This window comes from Salvelinus namaycush, unplaced genomic scaffold (genome assembly GCF_016432855.1).
Source record: "Salvelinus namaycush isolate Seneca unplaced genomic scaffold, SaNama_1.0 Scaffold121, whole genome shotgun sequence".
Taxonomy (NCBI): domain Eukaryota; kingdom Metazoa; phylum Chordata; class Actinopteri; order Salmoniformes; family Salmonidae; genus Salvelinus; species Salvelinus namaycush.
In genome coordinates this window covers 160,396-183,640 of record NW_024057909.1, presented here as the reverse complement: position 1 = coordinate 183,640, position 23,245 = coordinate 160,396, and the positions used below count along the sequence as shown (strand labels likewise).

Sequence of the window (23,245 nt, the reverse complement as noted above, 5' to 3'; positions counted from 1 at the left end):
CTCCAACGCTCTCAGTTGTTGTAGAAATTGACCCACTATGCTGTTTACTTTGTGCTTCTACGTCATATTGCTGACTCTACCTTTAAGTCTGTTTAGACAAAATAGAGCATGATTGTGAATAATGAACGCTTAACAACTATTTTCCTTTAAAAACAATTAAAATCAGTTAACACTCACATTTCTCAGGTCCAGGCTTGATCCAACACTCTCCACCATGGTCTCTGGTGTTCTCAGGTCCAGGCTTGATCCAACACTCTCCACCATGGTCTCTGGTGTTCTCAGGTCCAGGCTTGATCCAACTCTCTCCACCATGGTCTCTGGTGTTCTCAGGTCCAGGCTTGATCCAACACTCTCCACCATGGTCTATGGTGTCCTCAGGTCCAGGCTTGATCCAACACTCTCCACCATGGTCTCTGGTGTTGGTAAAGCAGAAGGATAGACTGATTAACCTGTTGAGGACAGAGGGCGCTGTTTTCACTTTGGGGGAAAATCGTGCCCAATTTAAACGGCCTCGTACTCAATTCTTGCTCGTACAATATGCATATTATTATTACTATTGGATAGAAAACACTCTCTAGTTTCTGAAACCGTTTGAATTATATCTGTGAGTAAAACAGAACTCCTTTTGCAGCAAACTTCCTGACAGGAAGTGGAAAATCTGAAATCTATGCACTGTTCTAGGGGCTGCCTATTAAAGTCCTTGATATTTATTAGTTTAGATGCACTTCATACGTCTTCCACTAGATGTCGACAAGTAGTGAGAGAAGAAATTGAGTGTGTAACTTGATCTGGACTCGAATCATAGCTCTTGGCATGACGTGTCACCAGTTTCCTGTTTTCTGGAGAGTGCGAGGAGGGACCTGGATTTGCCTTCTGATAAGCTGACGTTATGGACGACTAATATCTCCGGCTTTGATTTTATTTGATACATGTGACAATATCATCGTAAAGTATGTTTTTTCAATATAGTTTAATCAGATTATTGAATTTTTTTCGGGAGTTTTGCCGTGTTCCGCTCTCTTCCGTTTGTTGACGATGGAGAGATTCGTGCCACTTGGCAAGTGTGCTTGCTAAATCGAGAGGGAAAAAGGCCGTTCTAAAACCAAACAACGATTGTTCCCGACAAAGGACCCCTTGTACAACATTCTGATGGAAGCTCAACAAAAGTAGGACCCATTTATGATGCTATTTCATATATCTGTCGGAACATGTTTACTAATAGTTTGCGCCCAGATTTTGGGCACTCTCTCGCTATAACGTAAGCTGGATGTCGTAATGAAGTTATTTTTAGAATTCTAACACGGCGATTGCATTAAGAACTAGTGTATCTATCATTTCCTATACAACATGTATTTTTTAGTAACGTTTATGAATAGTTATTTGGTCAGAATAGGTGAGTGTCATAAAAATATCCGGACATTCTGGGAAAAAGATGCTACGTTAGCACAATGTATAACCACTGATTTCAGCTCTAAATATGCACATTTTCGAACAAAACATAAGTGTATGTATAACCTGATGTTATAGGACTGTCTTCTGATGAAGCTTATCAAGGTTAGTCAAAAATTATATATCTTTTGCTGGTTTGCTACGATCGCTAACTTTTGCTGCTGGTAAATGGCTTGTGTTTCTGGCTATTGTGGTAAGCTAATATAATGCTATATTGTGTTTTCGTTGTAAAACACTTAAGAAATCGGAAATATTGGCTGGATTCACAAGATGTTTGTCTTTAATTTGCTGTACACCATGTATTTTTCAGAAATGTTTTATGATGAGTATTTAGGTATTTGACGTTGGTGTCTGTAATTACTCTGCCTGCTTCGGTGCTATTTGTGACGGTAGCTGTGATGGTAGCTGCAATGTAAAACTGATTTATACCTCAAATATGCACATTTTTCGAACAAAACATAGATTTATTGTATAACACGTTATAAGACTGTCATCTGATGAAGTTGTTTCTTGGTTAGTTTGGTTGGTTCTTGGTTAGTTAGGTTGGTTTTGTGCATGCTACCTGTGCTGTGAAAAATGTCTGTCCTTTTTTGTATTTGGTGGTGAGCTAACATAAATATACGTGGTGTTTTCGCTGTAAAACATTATAAAAATCGGACATGTTGGCTGGATTCACAAGATGTTTATCTTTCATTTGCTGTATTGGACTTGTTAATGTGTGAAAGTTAAATATTTCTAAAAAATATCTTTTGAATTTCGCGCCCTGCACTTGGACGGGCTGTTGTCATAAGTGTACCGGCACCGCCCTGCAGCCATAACAGGTTAACTTCTTGAGCCTATGGGGGCGCCATTTCGACTTAGTAAAAATGAGTTCCCAAATTAAACTGCCTCGTACTCAATTCTTGCTCATACAATATGCATATTATTATTACTATTGGATAGGAAACACTCTCTAGTTTCTAAAACCGTTTGAATTATTTCTCTGAGTGAAACAGAACTCATTCTGCAGCACATTTCCTGTCAGGGAGTGAGATTTCAGAAATCGAGGTCCCTGTTCTGAGGTCAGTTTATAAGTCCCCATGTAAGCCATCGGGCTACATGCACTGCATACGCCTTCCTCTAGATGTCAGTAAGCGGGGAGAATTTGAATGGAGTGGATTGCGCAATCTGGGACCCTATATAAGACCGTGGAACGGAAGTACCGTCCTTTTCAACGGTGCGCCTGGCGCAAGAAGACATCACAATGGCGTCCTGCAAACGCTTTCGTTTTAGTAGTTCTATATCTCCGGTCATGTTTTTATTCGTTATAGGTGTTAACCTCTAACGAGCCTCTACCCCGGGTCCGGGAGCACCCCCCATCCCCCCACACACTGATTAGCATTGCTAGCATAGCTTCACAAGTAGATAGTAGCATCTAAATATCATTAAATCACAAGTCCAAGACACCAGATGAAAGATGCGGAACAGCACCCCCTATAGTTCCAAGAAGTTAACTTCTTGGAACTATAGGGGGTGCTGTTCCGCATTAGCATATTTGTGTCTCCAAATTAAACTGCCTCGTGCTAAATTCTTGATCGTACAATATGCATATTATTGTTATTATTGGATAGAAAACACCTTCTAGTTTCTATAGAAGTTGGAATTTTGTCTCTGAGTGGTACAGAACAATTTCTACAGCACTTTTCATGACAGGGTTCAGATTTCAGAAATTTTTACCTCTGATCTGGGGTCTGTTTTTAAGGCGACAGTGAATGCTATGAAGAAACCGACACTGCCTACGTCTTCCTCTGGGTGTCTGTACGTCATCACGTTTTCAATGAAATCGATGGGACATTCACAGCCATTATAAAAGACCAAAATGTACAGAGACCCCCCTTTCTCAACGTGCGCCTGAAGCGTGAAGGCCATCGGACCTGCCTCGTTCCAAATCGTTTTCTAACCAGCAATATTTCTCCGGTCATGTTTTCAGTCGTTATAGTTGTTAAAAACATCATAATGTAGTTAATTTGAACCGTTTTATAGCAATTTATATCCGTTTAGTGCGATTCTGAGGAATTTATTTGTCGTGCACTCTGAAAGTTTGGACACATTTTGGGAGGTCGGTCGTTGGTGGTGGACATTTCGAAGGACAGAGGACATCTATCGACCAAAAGACGTTTATAACATAGAAAGGATACATTGCCCAAGAATCTGATGGAAGAACAGCTCAAAGTAAGCAATATTTAATATGATAAATCGTGTTTCTGTCGAAATATTTTAAACGCATATTTCGCCATTTTGTTTGGTATAGCTTCACTTGGCGAACCCTGTATTGAAAAGTAAGGATAATTTTAAAAATGTAAATCAGCGGTTGCATTAAGAACTAATTTGTCTTTCGATTCCTGTAAACCCTGTATTTTTTAGTCAAGTATATGATTAGCTTTCAATTAAACTAGATCACTCTGATAGATGACGTCAGACATATTGAGGCTTGATTTCCTAGTATTTTTATTGTGTAACCACGGTTTTGTATGGCTAAATATGCACCTTTTCGAACAAACTGTATATGTATATTGTAAAATGATGTTACAGGAGTGTCATCGGAAGAATTCTGAGAAGGTTAGTGAAAAAATTAATATATTTTGGCGGTGATTACGTTATAGCGCTCTTTGGCTGGAATCGATGCTCTGGTAACGTTTGCACATGTGGTATGCTAACTTATCGATTTATTGTGTTTTCGCTGAAAAACGCTTAGAAAATCTGAAATATGGTCTGAAATCACAAGAACTGGGTCTTTCCATTGCTATGCTTTGTCTATTTTTATGAAATGTTTTATGATGAGTAAATTGGTCATACACGTTGCTCTATCTAGTAATTCTAGTCGATTTGCGATGGTCGGTGCAATTGTAAACTGTGATTTCTACCTGAAATATGCACTTTTTTCTAACAAAAACTATCCTATACCATGAATATGTTATCAGACTGTCATCTGAAGAGGTTTTTTCTTGGTTAGTGGATATCAATATCTTAGTTGAGCCGAATTGGTGATAGCACCTGAAGGAGTAAGAAACTGATGGAGTTAGAATAGTGGTGTATTTTGCTAACGTGTTTAGCTAATAGATTTACATATTTTGTCTTCCCTGTAAAACATTTTAAAAATCTGAAATGGTGGCTTTATTCACAAGATCTGTATCTTTCATCTGGTGTCTTGGACTTGTGATTTAATGATATTTAGATGCTACTATCTACTTTTGAAGCTATGCTAGCTATGCTAATTAGTGTGTGGGGGGGGTGGGGGGTGCTCCCGGACCCGGGGTAGAGGCTCGTGAAAGGTTATAGACATCATAAGGTAGTTAATTTAAACCGACTTATAGCAGTTTATAGCAGTTTATTGCGATTTTCTGGGATTTCTTTGTCATGCGCTTTCACGAGTTGGACACCTCTCCAGTTGGTGGCTAACATTAGCGGCTATTTCGACCGGACAAGAGGACATCTTTCAACCCAAAGACGATTGTTCTGGAGAAAGGACACCTTGCCCAAGATTCTGATGGAAGCTCAGCTAATAGTAAGCAGTCTTTATGCTGTTAATTCGTACTTATGTTGACAAATGTTAAATAATATTTCCGCCATGAATTTCGGTGCGGTCTCGCTTTAGCGCACGCTGTATGCTTGAAGTAACGTTAATTTTAAAAATCTAACCCAGCGATTGCATTAAGAACTAATTTATCTTTCATTTGCTGTCCAACTTGTATTTTTTAGTCAAGTTTATGAATAGTTTTCGATTAGAATAGGTGCCTTTCCCAAGATTTCTCCTGACATTTTCTTTGCAGCTTGGCTACTTTTCTCATTGTATAACCATGATTTGTGCCGCTAAATATGCAAATTTTCGAACAAACTCTATATGCATTGTGTAATATGATGTTATAGGACTGTCATCTGAAGAATTCTGAGAAGGTTAGTGAAAAAATTAATATATTTTGGTGGTTTATACGTAATCGCTATGTTTGGCTTGAATCAATGCTGTTGTGATGTTTGCTATTGTAGTAAGCTAATATAACGCTATATTGTGTTTTCGCTGTAAAACACTTAGAAAATCTGAAATATTGTCTGGATTCACAAGATCTGTGTCTTTCAATTGCTGTACGCTGTGTATTTTTAAGAAATGTTTTATGATGAGTAATTAGGTAATACACGTTGCTCTCTGTAGTTATTCTAGTCGCTTTGGTGAGAGTTGTGATGGTGGCTGCAATGGTAAACTATGATTTATACCTGAAATATGCACATTTTTCTAACAAAACATATGCTATACAATAAATATGTTATCAGACTGTCATCTGATGAAGTTGTTTCTTGGTTAGTGGCTATTTATATCTTTATTTGGTCGAAATTGTGATAGCTACTGATGGAGTAAAAAACTGGTGGAGTAAAAAAAGTGGTGTCTTTTGCTAACGTGGTTAGCTAATAGATTTACATATTGTGTCTTCCCTGTAAAACATTTTAAAAATCAGAAATGATGGCTGGATTCACAAGATGTGTATCTTTCATCTGGTGTCTTGGACTTGTGATTTAATGATATTTAGATGCTAGTATTTACTTGTGACGCTATGCTAGGCTATGCTAGTCAGCTTTTTTACTGATGGGGGTGCTCCCGGATCCGGGTTTGGGAGGAACTAGAAGTTAAAACACACCACTACTACTAATCTAACTGTCTGTAGGTCCAACAGAACACATTAAAACACACCACTACTACTAATCTAACTGTCTGTAGGTCCAACAGAACACATTAAAACAAACCACTACTTCTAATCGAACTGTCTATAGGTCCACTAGAACACATTAAATCACACCACTACTACTAATCTAACTGTCTGTCGGTCCAACAGAACACATTAAAACACACCACTACTACTAATCTAACAGTCTGTAGGTCCAACAGAACACATTAAAACACACCACTACTACTAATCTTACTGTCTATAGGACCAACAGAACACATTAAAACAAACCACTACTTCTAATCGAACTGTCTATAGGTCCACTAGAACACATTAAATCACACCACTACTACTAATCTAACTGTCTGTCGGTCCAACAGAACACATTAAAACACACCACTACTACTAATCTAACTGTCTGTAGGTCCAACAGAACACATTAAAACACACCACTACTACTAATCTAACAGTCTGTAGGTCCAACAGTACACATTAAAACACACCACTACTACTAATATAACTACTACTAATATAACTACTACTAATATAACTACTACTAATCTAACTGTCTGTAGGTCCAACAGAACACATTAAAACACACCACTACTACTAATCTAACTGTCTGTAGGTCCAACAGAACACATTAAAACACACCACTACTACTAATCTAACTGTCTGTAGGTCCAACAGAACACATTAAAACACACCACTACTACTAATCTAACTGTCTGTAGGTCCAACAGAACACATTAAAACACACCACTACTACTACTAATCTAACTGTCTGTAGGTCCAACAGAACACATTAAAACACACCACTACTACTAATCTAACTGTCTGTAGGTCCACTAGAACACATTAAATCACACCACTACTACTAATCTAACTGACTGTAGGTCCAACAGAACACATTAAAACACACCACTACTACTAATCTAACTGTCTGTAGGTCCAACAGAACACATTGAAACACACCACTACTACTACTAATCTAACTGTCTGTAGGTCCAACAGAACACATTAAACCACACTACTACTACTAATCTAACATACTATAGGTCTAACAGAACACATTAAAACACACCACTACTACTAATCTAATTATAGAAATGATTCCAGAGGGAAACAAATGATAAAACATTGCTATGACTCACCTCTGAATGTGTTGGTCATCTATCTGACACAGGGTCACTGAGGAGGAAACCTCAAATCCAGGATAGAGGGGTTCAGTGAATGTGGTGTGTTCTGTGTAAAGGTGTGTCAGTGTACCAGAGGAGGACACAATATAGAAGGACAAAGTACCAGCTGACCAGTCCAGAAACACTCCAACTCTGTTAGGAACAGGACCAGAGATGGATCTGTTGACTCCAGCTTGGCAAAATAAATAACCACTATCATAGCAGTATAAACTCCAGGACTTCCTATTGGCTCCAATTCTACTGTCATCCTCATCTCCCTTCCTGTTTATTCCTTTGTACACCACACCAATGTCAGCCATGTCACCATCCATCTCCACCTCCCAGTAATAACGACATCCAGATAAGCCTTCTCTGCAGAGAACTTGGGGATGACAGTCAAATCTGTCTGGAGGGTCTTCATAATGCTGCTTCTCTTCCACCCATGTCACCTTCCTGTTCCCCTCAGACAGTATCAGGTTTGGGTTTGCTGTATTTGGGTCCAGGGTGAGATGACAGGCATCTGTAGACAAAAGGAGAGTATAATCAAACCACATCTTCACATAAAATGTTGTTTTGTAGGTACAGAACAAGTATTGATTAGTTACTATGTTACTATAGTTCTGAATACACAGTTAATTAGGATTGAAGAGACTTACATTTCCTCAGCCCTGATTTCAGCCTGCACTCTCCACCATGATCCACACTGTAGGAGAAACAGGTTATTGACTGACAAAGACCTAATAAAGCAGTCAACATTTAAACAATATTGTTGTGTTCTGGTGCACTATCCAAGTTCATTACTAGAGACATACAGGTATTCTATCCTACCTACTGCATACAGAACGGAGTACAATTCATTACTAGAGACATACAGGTATTCTATCCTACCTACTGCATACAGAACGGAGTACAATTCATTACTAGAGATATACAGGTATTCTATCCTACCTACTGCATACAGAACGGAGTACAATTCATTACTAGAGACATACAAGTATTCTATACTACCTACTGCATACAGAACGGAGTACAATTCCTTACTAGAGACATACAGGTATTCTATCCTACCTACTGCATACAGAACGGAGTACAATTCATTACTAGAGACATACAAGTATTCTATACTACCTACTGCATACAGAACGGAGTACAATTCATTACTAGAGATATACAGGTATTCTATCCTACCTACTGCATACAGAATGGAGTACAATTCATTACTAGAGACATACAAGTATTCTATACTACCTACTCCATACAGAACGGAGTACAATTCCTTACTAGAGACATACAGGTATTCTATCCTACCTACTGCATACAGAACAGAGTACAATTCAAACAGGATATCAGAGATGCAGAAGAAGAGTATTCATGTGGTGATGATGTATGCTGTGATGGAGTGCTAAGCCTGCTGGGTAAACTTCCTCTTAATTCTCCCATCATGCCCTCATGTTACTGACCCTACTACACTACATATGACACAACCGCTGCTCACACTATTAGGACATCTATTCTGACTTACTTCAGCTTCATCAGTTTATATGTGGGATCCACCAGAGCAGCTGAAAGCAGTCCCCCTGCAGAGTCTCCTGGGTGATTGTAGCTCAGGTCCAGCTCTTTCAGGTGGGAGGGGTTTGACCTCAGAGCTGAAGACAGAGCAGCACAGCCCTCCTCTGTGACCAGACAGCCAGACAGCCTACAGAGAGACACAACAGCTGTCTAGGTTGGTGTACTGGTGTCAATCATCTTGTAGGAAACCCATACATTTGTCCATGACACAAGCATTGTGATAAAACATCAGATTTTCAGACTATTTGTTTTACTAAGCTCAGTACAGACCTGACTGAAACAGCTGTACTTACCCCAGTGAGTGTAGTTTACAGTCGGGATCCTCCAGTCCAGCAGACAGCAGTGTAACTCAGCTCAGTACCGACCTGACTGAAACAGCTGTACTTACCCCAGTGTGTGTAGTTTACAGTCTGGATCCTCCAGTCCAGAAGACAGCAGTGTAACTCCTGAGTCCTGCAGGTCATTGTCTCTCAGCTCCAGGTGTTTCAGTTGTGAGTTGGGTGAACTCAGGACTGAGGCCAGATCTGAACAGCAACCCTCTGTCAGACCACACTGACCCAGACTAGAGGGCAGAAGAGCACATGATTAACACATGTTTAAACCTGTCTAGCCCCGGGGTTCCGCTAGCGGAACTCCTCCCACATTCCACTGAAAAGGCAGAGCGCGAAATTCAAAAGATATTTTTTAGAAATATTTAACTTTCACACATTAACAAGTCCAATACAGCAAATGAAAGATACACATCTTGTGAATCCAGTCAACATGTCCGATTTTTTAAATGTTTTACAGCGAAAACACCACGTATATTTATGTTAGCTCACCACCAAATACAAAAAAGCACAGACATTTTTCACAGCACAGGTAGCTTGCACATAACCAAGCAAACTAACCAAGAACCAACCAAACTAACCAAGAAACAACTTCATCAGATGACAGTCTTATAACATGTTATACAATAAATCTATTTTTTGTTCGAAAAATGTGCATATTTGAGGTATAAATCAGTTTTACATTGCAGCTACCATCACAGCTACCATCAAAAATAGCACCGAAGCAGCCAGAGTAATTATAGAGACCAACGTGAAATACCTATATACTCATCATAAAACATTTCTGAAAAATACATGGTGTACAGCAAATTAAAGACAAACATCTTGTGAATCCAGTTAATATTTCCGATTTTTTAAGTGTTTTACAGCGAAAACACAATATAGCATTATATTAGCTTACTACAATAGCCCACCACACAACCGCATTCATTCATTCAAGGCACGTTAGCGATAGCAATAGGCACATTAGCGATAGCGAATAAACCAGCAAAAGATATAAATTTTTTCACTAACCTTCATAAACTTCATCAGATGACAGTCCTATAACATCATATTACACAATACATATATGGTTTGTTCGAAAATGTGCATATTTAGAGCTGAAATCCGTGGTTATACATTGTGAAAACTTAGCATCTTTTTCCCAGAATGTCCGGATATATTTCTGACACTCACCTATTCTGACCAAATAACTATTCATAAACTTTACTAAAAAATACATGTTGTATAGGAAATGATAGATACACTAGTTATTAATGCAATCGCCGTGTTAGAATTCTAAAAATAACTTCATTACGACATGCAGCTTACGTTATGGCGAGAGAGTGCCCAAAATCTGGGCGCAAACTAAAAGTAAACATGTTCAACAGATATATGAAATAACATCATAAATGGGTCCTACTTTTGATGATCTTCCATCAGAATGTTGTACAATGGGTCCTTTGTCCAGAACAATCGTTGTTTGGTTTTAGAAAGGCATTTTTCCCTCTCGAATGAGCAAGCAAAACTAGCCAAGTGGCGCTAAGCTCTCCTTCGTCACCAAACGCAAAGAACGCAACACGCCTAAACTCCCGAAAAAATTTCAATAATCGGATAAAACTATATTGAAAAAACATACTTTACGATGATATTATCACATTTATCAAATAAAATCAAAGCCGGAGATATTAGGCGTCTATAGCGAATGCTTTTCAGAAGCCAATACTGGTGACCTTTATGCGCTTCCTGAACAAAGGAATTCGGAGGGTCATGTCATTCAAAGCGCTCTCTTTTGACCATAGAAATACCTAGAAACCCCATTTCACCTCTCACAGCCTATTGACATCTAGTGGAAGGCGTATGAAGTGCATGTATAGTCATACATTTCAAGCAAAATGATAGGCAGGCCCTGGAACAGAGCCTCGATTTCAGATTTTTCACTTTCTGACAGGAAGTTTGCTGCAAAATGAGTTCTGTTTTACTCACAGATATAATTCAAACGGTTTTAGAAACTTGAGAGTGTTTTCTATCCAATAGTAATAATAATATGCATATTGTACGAGCAAGAATAGAGTACGAGGCAGTTTAAATTGGGCACGATTTTTCCCCAAAGTGAAAATAGCGCCCTCTATCCTCAACAGGTTTAAAACATCCACATAATAACTCATACTGAAGAAAGTTAACTCACACTAGTGTCTGTATGTTGCAGAGTGGACTGGTTAGTCCAACACAGAGCAGCTCCACTCCTCTGTCTTCCAGGTTATTGTAGCTGAGGTCCAGTTCTCTCAGGGGGGAGTTTGGTGTCTGCAGAGCTGAGGCCACAGTCTCACAGGATTTATATGTGAGTTTACAGCCATCCAGTCTGGAGAGAGGGGATATGTCGATACACTGTTAAATATACAAAGCTTTAACAATAATGAGATGCATTAAGACAATAACAGAAGGACATGATTAACCAATGTTAAATACATACTAACTCAGTCAAGATATTTAACTCACACTAGTGTCTGTATGTTGCAGAGTGGACTGGTTAGTCCATCACAGAGCAGCTCCACTCCTCTGTCTTCCAGGTCATTGTAGCTGAGGTCCAGTTCTCCCAGGGGGGAGTTTGGTGTCTGCAGAGCTGAGGCCAGAGTCTCACAGGATTTATATGTGAGTTTACAGCCATCCAGTCTGGAGAGAGGGGATATGTCGATACACTGTCAAATATGCAAAGCTTTAAGAATAATGAGATGCATTAAGACAATAACAGAAGGACATGATTAAACAATGTTAAGTACATACTAACTCAGTCAAGATATTTAACTCACACTAGTGTCTGTATGTTGCAGAGTGGACTGGTTAGTCCAACACAGAGCAGCTCCACTCCTCTGTCTTCCAGGTCATTGTAGCTGAGGTCCAGTTCTCTCAGGGGGGAGTTTGGTGTCTGCAGAGCTGAGGCCAGAGTCTCACAGAATGTATATGTGAGCTTACAGTGATCCAGTCTGGAGAGAGGAGATAATCTGTTAGATATACAAATCCTTCATTATAATGATACTGTAAACATCAACTCAATAACAGAACTTACAGTGCTCTCTTGCAGGTTTTCACTACCGGCTGCAACCTCTGATAACCTTTCTCTGATGTGTTGTATGTCTTCAGGTCAAACTCCTCCAGCACCTCCTCTGACATCAGTAACAGGTAGGCCAGGGCTGAACATTGGTTAGGTTTTAGCTCTGTTTCTGAAAGAGTTCCTGATCGCATGGAGGTCTGCATGTTTTCAACTAGAGAGTTGGCACCAAGTTCATTCAGACAGTGGAACAAGTTGATGATCCTTTCTGGTGAGGATTCCCTTTTGATCTTGTCTGAAAGGTACCTGACTGTTCTCTCAACTATTTCCTCATTGCTCTGTGTTGTACTTCCTGTCTGTGTCAGAAGGCCTCTTAACAGATTCTGATTGGACGCCAGTGAGAGACCCAGAAGGAAGCGGAGGAACAGGTCCAGGTGTCCATTCTCACTCTTCAAGGCCTGGTCCACTGCGCTCCTGTGTAAGTCAGACAACTGGATTGACTCCTTCTCTTCATCATCACTAGTGGGGGAGAAAACATTTTCCTTCTTGTCCAGACATGATTCTAAAGCATGCACTGCTGCTAGAAACTCCTGAATGCTCAGATGCACAAAGCTGTAGACCTTCTCTTGGTACAGCCCAGATTCTTCTTTAAAGATCTCTGTACACAATGCTGAGTACTCTGATGCCTCTGTGACATCAAGGCCACACTCTCTCAGGTCCTCCTCATAGAAGATCAGGTTGCCCTTCTGCAGTTGTTGGAAAGCCAGCTTTGCCAGTTTCAGGATCATCTCTTTGTCTGACTGAGACAGTTCCTTTGAGTTTGTCTCTGTGGCTTTGTTGTACTTCCTGTTCTTCACAATGATTTGGATGAGTATGAAGTGTGAGTACATCTGGGTCAGAGTTTTGGGGACTTCATCCTTCTCTGCCTCTTTCAGGATCATCTCAAGGACAGTGGCTGATATCCAACAGAAGACTGGCATGTGGCACATGATGTGGAGGCTCCTTGATGTCTTCATGTGTTTGATGATTTCATTGGCCATATTCTGATCTGTGATTTTCTTCCTGAAGTACTCCTCCTTCTGTGGATCATTGAACCCTCGTACCTCTGTCACCTGGTCAACACACTCAGGAGGGATCTGATTGGCTGCTGCAGGCCGTGAGGTTATCCAGAGGAGAGCAGAGGGAAGCAGATTCCCCTCGATGAGGTTTGTCAGCAGCACGTCCACTGAGGTTGGCTTCGTGACATCACAGCACTTCTCATTGTTTTTGAAGTCTAGAGGAAGTCGAGACTCATCCAGACCATCAAAAATGAAAACAGTTTTGGTTTCACCATCTTCAATGCTGTCAATCTCTTTCAGCTCTGGGAAGTAGTGGGAAAGAAGTTGCATCAGACTGTATTGGTCCTTTTTCAGGTTCAGATCACGGAAAGGAAGAGGAAACATGAAATTAACGTCCTGATTTGCTTTTCCCTCTGCCCAGTCAAGGATGACCTTCTGCACAGAGACTGTTTTTCCAATGCCAGCGATTCCTTTTGTCAGCACAGTTCTGATAGGTTTGTCTTGTCCAGGTAAAGGCTTGAAGATGTCATTGCATTTGATTGATGTCTCTTGTGTAGTTTGTATCTTGGATGCCATCTCTATCTGTCTAACCTCATGTTCAGTATTGAGCCCTCCACTTCCACCCTCTGTGATGTAGAGCTCTGTGTAGATGTCCTTGAACAGACTTTTGTTTCCATGGTGTCCAATTCCTTCAGATATGTGTTGATACTTGTGTTTCAGTTTAGCCTTAATGTCTTGTTGGACTGTCAGCAGAGTTTGACCTGTAGGAAAACAATGAGAGTTGGGACTCATAAGTTTGTTTGTGTGTTTTATAAGGGCCTTTGTACCGTTCTTTGTAATATTGAATGAAACACAGTCTTACTTCTTCTGTCCAGAAGGTTGTGTGTGATCTTTAATGCATCCTCACTGCCCAAACTCTCCACTTCCTTATTGTCATCTGGTAATGGTTCCTGGCTGAAAGCAGGTGGCTGATCACTCTTCATTGATAGCAGGCTGGTTGTAGGTGACTCTGCTCTGGGCTTCTGGACACTGAACAAAACAGGGAGACAGATCACCTCATCAATATCTCATCAATACCTCATCTACTTCATTTTAACAACTGTATAGTGGAACTTCTAGAAGTCCTGATGTTTCTTTATAAAGCTACAGTCTGCAATTGGTAAATCCATTGTTGGCCTTTTAAATGAATGATGTAGACCTACAGTTTATGTAATGTGGGAACACTTTTCTCTTTAGTTTATATCTTTAAGATAACTGTATATTTTACATTTAATCTCTTACCTCTTAGAACTGGTGTCTTGAGTCATTTTAGAGGCAGTGGTCCCCTCCTCTCTCTCCCCAGACAGACTCATTTTAGAGGCAGTGGTCTCCTCTCTCTCCCCAGAGAGACTCATTTTAGAGGCAGTGGTTTCCTCTCTCTCCCCAGAGAGACTCATTTTAGAGGCAGTGGTCTCCTCTCTCTCCCCAGAGAGACTCATTTTAGAGGCAGTGGTCTCCTCTCTCTCCCCAGAGAGACTCATTTTAGAGGCAGTGGTCTCCTCTCTCTCCCCAGAGAGACTCATTTTAGAGGCAGTGGTCTCCTCCTCTCTTTCCCCAGAGAGACTCATTTTAGAGGCAGTGGTCCCCTCCTCTCTCTCCCCAGAGAGACTCATTTTAGAGGCAGTGGTCTCCTCTCTCTCCCCAGAGAGACTCATTTTAGAGGCAGTGGTCTCCTCTCTCTCCCCAGAGAGACTCATTTTAGAGGCAGTGGTCTCCTCCTCTCTCTCCCCAGAGAGACTCATTTTAGAGGCAGTGGTCCCCTCCTCTCTCTCCCCAGAGAGACTCATTTTAGAGGCAGTGGTCTCCTCTCTCTCCCCAGAGAGACTCATTTTAGAGGCAGTGGTCCCCTCCTCTCTCTCCCCAGAGAGACTCATTTTAGAGGCAGTGGTCTCCTCCTCTCTCTCCCCAGAGAGACTCATTTTAGATGTAAGTCACAGCTCACTCAGCTACAATAAGAAATAACAGAACAGTCAATATTTCTGAACATTGTTGAAGAACCATAAACAATGATGGTTAAACACATTTACTATCTGTGGTCAAAGAGTACAATCAGCGACTTCATATTCTATTCAAACATACACAATCCAATATGTTATTAAACATACACAGTCCAATATGTTATTAAACATACACAATCAAATATGTTATTAAACATACACAGTCCAATATGTTATTAAACATACACAGTCCAATATGTTATTAAACATACACAGTCCAATATGTTATTAAACATACACAATCCAATATGTTATTAAACATACACAGTCCAATATGTTATTAAACATACACAGTCCAATATGTTATTAAACATACACAGTCCAATATGTTATTAAACATACACAGTCCAATATGTTATTAAACATACACAGTCCAATATGTTATTAAACATACACAATCCAATATGTTATTAAACATACACAGTCCAATATGTTATTAAACATACACAATCCAATATGTTATTAAACATGCACAATCCAATATCTTATTAAACATACACAGTCCAATATGTTATTAACTGTGTATGTTTAATAACATACAAAATCCAATATGTTATTAAACATACACAGTCCAATATGTTATGAAACATACACAGTCCAATATGTTATTAAACATACACAGTCCAATATGTTATTAAACATACACAGTCCAATATGTTATTAAACATACACAGTCCAATATGTTATGAAACATACACAGTCCAATATGTTATTAAACATACACAGTCCAATATGTTATTAAACATACAAGGTCCAATATGTTATTCTTTTGATTTGACTTGGATCCCCTGACTCCATAACAACAGCTAGTCTACCTGGTTGTATCCCCTCACTCCATAACAACAGCTAGTCTACCTGGTTGGATCCCCTGACTCCATAACAACAGCTAGTCTACCTGGTTGGATCCCCTGACTCCATAACAACAGCTAGCCTACCTGGTTGGATCCCCTGACTCCATAACAACAGCTAGTCTATCTGGTTGGATCCCCTGACTCCATAACAACAGCTAGTCTACCTGGTTGGATCCCCTGACTCCATAACAACAGCTAGTCTACCTGGTTGGATCCCCTGACTCCATAACAACAGCTATTCTGCCTGGTTGGATCCCCTGACTCCATAACAACAACTAGTCTACCTGGTTGGATCCCCTGACTCCATAACAACAGCTAGTCTACCTGGTTGGATCCCCTGACTCCATAACAACAGCTAGTCTACATGGGCTCCACACACAACTAAAATACATTATAGACATCTACTTTACATTGAAAGACGGTAGTAGACATTATAATGTGCAATCAATCGCCTATAACAACAACTCTATACCTCATAGCCTATAACATCACATATTAATTAGGATAATCAATATAAATCAACATAAAATCCTAAAATGATTATTCTTGAAAGTTGAAATCAGTATTGTAATAACTTCACAATTCTGCGGATGTTTTACCCCCCAAATCACCTCTCTGTACAATAGTCTAAGTTCTCAAACACTTTTCTATATTAAATTGTAAAAGGCTACAAACCTGAAACATGTTTCTTCGATCGTTATTTCTCTACTTCCTTATAAAATGTTGGCTACTTCCCATTTCAACACAGTCGACGCGTTCAACACGTATAGGTTTGTATATTATACGTTCATATTTATGTAACATTAAGTCCCCTAACCCGCACGACTCTGGGCCAAATTGTGCGCAGCCCTATGGGTCTCCAGATCACGGACGGTTACAGCCCGCGATCGAACCCGGGTATGTAGTGATGCAGTGTTTTAGACCGCTGCGCCACTCGGGAGCTTAAGTTAAAATAGCTGACAGATATTTCTTCCTAACCCTTTAAGAGAATACAGCCTACACACCATCGTTTCTTGTTCTGGTTTAATAGTTGCCTACAAGGTTATACGCATTGCTTTGTTATGCAAGAAAATGTCAAAAAATCGAAACATTGGTTTGTCTGGCAAGTACGTTTGATTGTTGAACTGGGGTGTACTATTTAGTGCCCACCGTACCAAACCGTTGTAAAATGTTTTGGAACGACAACGAGTTTCAAATTCAGGTAATTCAGAGCCGGACTGACTTTTGGGAACCCTGATTTAGTCAACATTTACATCGTTTATGTGCCAATTTGTTGCATGTCACTTTTACTTGACCGACTTGACGAGACGGACTAGTTTCTTTAGCGACAGATTTACACATTTCCGATGCACGTCTTCTTTCGGGAATTGAAACAACGCAAAGTGTCGACTGTGTTGGGGATCACGCGGATAGCAAATCACGATAATGTGCTATCAATCGCCTATAACAACTACTCTATACCTCATAGCCTATAACATCACATCATATTAATTAGGATAATCAATATAAATCAACATAAAAGCCTACAATTATTATTCTTGAAAGTTGAAATCAGTATTGTAATAACTTCACATTTATGCGGATGTTTAACCCCCTAAATCACCTCTCTGTACAATAGTCTAACTTCTCAAACACTTTTCTATATTAAATTGTAAAAAGCTACAAACCTCAAACATGTTTCTTCGACCGTTATTTCTCTACTTCCTTATAAAATGTTGGCTACTTCCCATTTCAACACAGTCGACGCGTTCAACACGTATAGGTTTATATTATATGTTCATATTTATGTCATATAAAGTCTTCATACACTTCATGCAGGTGTTCAGCCCATAAATTCATATTCTATCTGGTAAAAGTGGATTTTGTATTATTTTATTTCAGGATTTGATTGCGTGATGTTTTGCAGTGCTACCAGCAGAGGGCAGTGTGACAACAACCAGGTTCGGCAGAATGACGCTAGACGTCATATCTGTGTTGTTATGGTAGGGTTAGGGTCACATGACAGGATGGGTAACCAATGATAGACAATGATTCTGCAAACCCCAAACAGACTGATTACAATGTGTAGTAGATGACGTTACATTGAACTAATCACATTTATTAAAGGACCACAGAGACACATAAATACATTTCATTGCTTTTCATTTTATTTATTGAAAATGTATTTGACAGAGATTCTGCACATCAATCAACATGTCTGTAAATGTGACAGATTTAGCCAGCGAGCTAGTTTTCAACTGTAGTCCCTGGGCAGGTAGATAAACATTTTAATAAAAACTAAATAAATGTTTTTGTCCTATCACAACTGATTCTACTAATCAAAGGCTTGATGATAATGAGTTAATTAGTTTAATCTAAGGTGTTTGTTCTCGGGTAAGAACTAAAACATGCAGCCCCTTGGGGTCCCAGAGGAGAGGTTTGGAATACACTGACCTAGAATAATGTGATACAAATCAACTCATTATTTATTCAATATCTCACCAATTCACAACACACAGAAATAGACACAGACACACAGAGAGATTAAAACACTACAGGATAACACCATATTGAACTTTTACTAAAAATATAATTTAGGTTTATATTTTCATTTGTTTCATTTTTCATATTGTCTTCACCATGTACATAGTCACTATGAAATAATTATACAATTAATTATACATAATTCTATTTTTAGACCTTACTGATATCTCCCTCTCCCAACACTGGACCACTGCCAAGTCAGGAGGAATTACACAGGGACCTGTCGGTCTTCATGGAGATACAGCACCTTGACTTTTAACACATTTTGATTCATTACATTATTTTATTCTAAAATTGATTAAAATGTTTTTTTCCTCTCATCAATCTACACACAATATCAAAGCAAAAAACAGGTTCAGACATTTTTGCAAATTTATTTTAAAAACAACTACCCGAAAATATCACATTTACATAAGTATTCATACCCTTTAATCAGTACTCTGTTGAAGCAAGAATACTCGTGACTACAGCCTTGAGTATTCTTGGGTATGACACTACAAGCATGGCACACCTGTATTTGGGGAGTTTCTCAGTTTCTCCCATTCAAGTTCTCTCCCACTCTTCTACTCCACCTGTCTCCTCCCACTCCACCTGTCTCCTCCCTCTCTCCCACTCCACCCCCCCGCCCCCCCTCCCTCCCTCCCTCCCTCCCTCCACCACCTCATATCTCAACATAGGAAGGATACGTATAAAGACCTAGAGGAAGAAATGGACTTTACGGGTAGAAGACAAAACATCTGAGGTTTGTAGTGTTTTTATAATTTAATGTAGAAAAGTGTTGTGGAGAAGTTGGGCTTTCATAGAGAGACAGATGATTTAAGGGAAATACGTCTGAATAATTGTTTAGTAAATACAATACTGTTGTCAACTTTCAAGAATGATAAGTTTAGTCTTATTTACATTAATTCGTATTGATTAGCCTAATCAATATGATCTGACGTTATTGGCTACAGGACTATGAGGTATGGTATTATTGTTATAGGCTACAGGACTATGAGGTATGGTATTATTGTTATAGACTACAGGGCTATGAGGTATGGTATTATTGTTATAGACTACAGGGCTATGAGGTATGGTATTATTGTTATAGACTACAGGGCTATGAGGTATGGTATTATTGTTATAGACTACAGGGATATGAGGTATGGTATTATTGTTATAAGCTACAGGGCTATGAGGTATGGTATTATTGTTATAGACTACAGGGCTATGAGGTATGGTATTATTGTTATAGGCTACAGGGCTATGAGGTATGGTATTATTGTTATAGACTACAGGGATATGAGGTATGGTATTATTGTTATAAGCTACAGGGCTATGAGGTATGGTATTATTGATATAGGGTACAGGGCTATGAGGTATGGTATTATTGTTATAGGGTATAGGGCTATGAGGTATGGTATTATTGTTATAGGCTACAGGGCTATGAGGTAGGGTATTATTGTTCTAGGCTACAGGGCTATGAGGTATGGTATTATTGTTATAGGCTACAGGGCTATGAGGTATGGTATTATTGTTATAGACTACAGGGCTATGAGGTATGGTATTATTGTTATAGACTACAGGGATATGAGGTAGGGTATTATTGGTAAAGGCGACGGACAGCACATTATCGTGATTATTATCCGCGTGATGAAACTAGTTAGAAGAAATGACTCGGGAATAATGTAAAGCTGTCACTAAAGAAAACACTCTGTTTCGACAAGTCAGTCAAGTAAAGTGACGAGCAACAATGGGCATAGAAACTATTTGAATGTAGGGCTAAATCAACGTTGAAAATGCTTTCTGGCGACACGGATCAGGAAAGTGGTGGTCCGTTTTGCTCACTGCTGTGCGCTCGATAACTTGGCCGGTGCACCGTTGCATAACGTTGGTTCAATCGTTGTCGGCACACCTTTCTTCTGAATACTGCATGTGTGTATTCACTATGGGCACTATTCCAATTTTACGAAATTACGCCCTTCTTATGCACGCCTTTCCTACGCACTTGTCATCAGTTTATATTCAGACTTACCTTGTTAAGTTGCATAACGGGCTTTGCAGGCGTGGTTCCCTCGCGTGCGCTGAATAAATGTAATTTAATCACTGAAAACACCCACTTGCTGGCCAACAGATTTACTGGTGGAGTTTTCATTCAACCTTGTTTTCACAGGAAATGTATTGATAAATAATAAATACAGCGGTTTGATTCATCCTGAAAATGTTCATATTCAAGTTGAATCCATGAAACATTGGAAGGTGTACAAAAGTGTACAATAGAGGTTGAATAGGTGGGGTCCTATACAACAGAATGGAATGATGCAACAATGTAAGCTACAATTTGAGGAGAACGAACACTCAAGTGACAGTTATAAATGTATGTGGGTATTACTGACCGTGGTTCTCGATAGTGGCTGATATTTAATGACATGATACAGATTGTAAAATAGAACGGAGAACGCCCGGACATAGCCTATAATTAAAACATTCCGTAGCTCTTACATCAACAGGTTCAGTCCTACAGATGCCTAAAGCGGGGGTGTCCACATTACATCCACGCCAATTATGAGGTCCCACCAGTATCGGTGCGTGGGTAAAATCACTGTTATTAATATATAATTACTAAGTCTGAGACAATAAGAAGACACAGTGGCAGAATAAATTCAAACCACACCTTTGTCTTTATCACAAAACCGGAGAGCAACATCTGTCCGGTTAAGTCCACAAAGCGTATTGTATTTAACAGACAGTTACATGACCTACAGCATGGTCAAGCAGGTTAATGTTTCCGACATTTCTGGACCACTAAACAACTATTGATTTAGAACCACAGAGAGTTACTGCACGTTGTAAAGAACGGTTCATGGTACTGATGTCTGTGTGTGCGCGTTCATACAAGTAGAAAAAACATGTTGACTCACCCTAATTGTAGAGAAACACCAATGACATCCTCCTCTCTGTCATGTTGACAAAACGGTCTATCACTCTGTCATACAGTACACGGTCTATCACTCTGTCATACAGTACACGGTCTATCACTCTGTCATACAGTACACGGTCTATCACTCTGTCATACAGTACACGGTCTATCACTCTGTCATACAGTACACGGTCTATCACTCTGTCATACAGTACACGGTCTATCACTCTGTCATACAGTACACGGTCTATCACTCTGTCATACAGTAAACGGTCTATCACTCTGTCATACAGTACACGCTTTTCTTGTTTGTCGTCCTAGGCTACCTGGCTAAAATGCTTGCTCGCTAGACTAACTTCAATTCATGGGCAACGTTAGCTAGTTAACACGAGCCTTCTACATCTAGCTACATATTTAACTTCCATTCATGGGCAACGTTAGCTAGTTAACATTAGCCTTCTACATCTAGCTTCATATTTAATTTCTATCCTCTCAGGCCAGAACACAACGTATGAATAAATGGTTGGATCAGAATCGCAGTTATAATCATTGGCCAGTATGGAGAATTACAGTTGAAGTCGGAAGTTTATATACACATACATTTAAACTCAGTTTTTCACAATTTCTGACATTTAATCCAAGTAAAAATTCCCTGTCTTAGGTTAGTTAGGATCACCACTTAATTTGAAGAATGTGAAATGTCAGAATAATAGTAGAGAGATTGATTTATTTCAATCTTTATTTCTTTCATCACATTCCCAGTGGGTCAGAAGTTTACATACACTCAGTTAGTATTTGGTAGCATTGCCTTTAAATTGTTTATCTTGGGTCAAACGTTTTGGGTAGCCTTCCACAAGCTTCTCACAATAAGATGGGTGGATTTTGGTCCATTCCTCCTGACAGAGCTGGTGCAACTGAGTCAGATTTGTAGGCCTCCTTGCTCGCACATGCTTTTTTATTCTGACCACAAATTTTCTATATGATTGAGGCCAGGGCTTTGTGATGGCCACTCCAATACCTTGACTTTGTTGTCCTTAAGCCATTTTGCCACAACTTTGGAAGTATGCTTGGGGTCATTGTCCATTTGGAAGACCCATTTGCGACCAAGCTTTAACTCCTGACTGATGTCTTGAGGTGTTGCTTCAATATATCCACATAATTTTCCTTCTCATGATGCCATCTATTTTGTGAAGTGCACCAGTCCCTCCTGCAGCAAAGCACCCCCACAACATGTTGCTGCCACCCCCGTGCTTCACGGTTAGGATGGTGTTCTTCGGCTTGCAAGCATCCCCCTTCCTCCAAACATAACAATGGTCATTAAGGCCAAACAGTTCTATTTTTGTATCATCAGACCAGAGGGCATTTCTCCAAAAAGTACGGTCTTTGTCCCCATGTGCAGTTGCAAACTGTATTCTTGCTTTTTTATGGTGGTTTTGGAGCAGTGGCTTCTTCCTTGCTGAGTGGCCTTTCAGATTATGTCGAAATAGGACTTGTTTTACTGTGGATATAGATACTTTTGTACCTGTTTCCTCCAGCATCTTCACAAGGTAATTTGCTGTTGTTCTGGGATTGATTTGCACTTGTCGCACCAAAGTACGTTCATCTCTAGGAGACAGAACGCGTCTCCTTCC

General features: G+C 39.6%; 1 protein-coding gene across 1 annotated transcript; it reads right to left on the bottom strand.

Moving 5' to 3' along the window:
* Positions 1 to 7,293: 7,293 nt before the first annotated feature.
* Positions 7,294 to 14,661, bottom strand: LOC120036112 (NACHT, LRR and PYD domains-containing protein 3-like). Its single transcript, XM_038982587.1, has 9 exons — positions 14,587 to 14,661; positions 14,168 to 14,334; positions 12,266 to 14,066; positions 11,698 to 11,871; positions 11,387 to 11,560; positions 9,279 to 9,452; positions 8,844 to 9,017; positions 7,978 to 8,024; positions 7,294 to 7,841 (listed from the first exon to the last, which is right to left on the bottom strand). Exons 1-9 carry the CDS (start codon positions 14,655 to 14,657, stop codon positions 7,294 to 7,296), a joined length of 3,330 nt encoding a protein of 1,109 aa, XP_038838515.1. The 5' UTR covers positions 14,658 to 14,661.
* Positions 14,662 to 23,245: the final 8,584 nt, after the last annotated feature.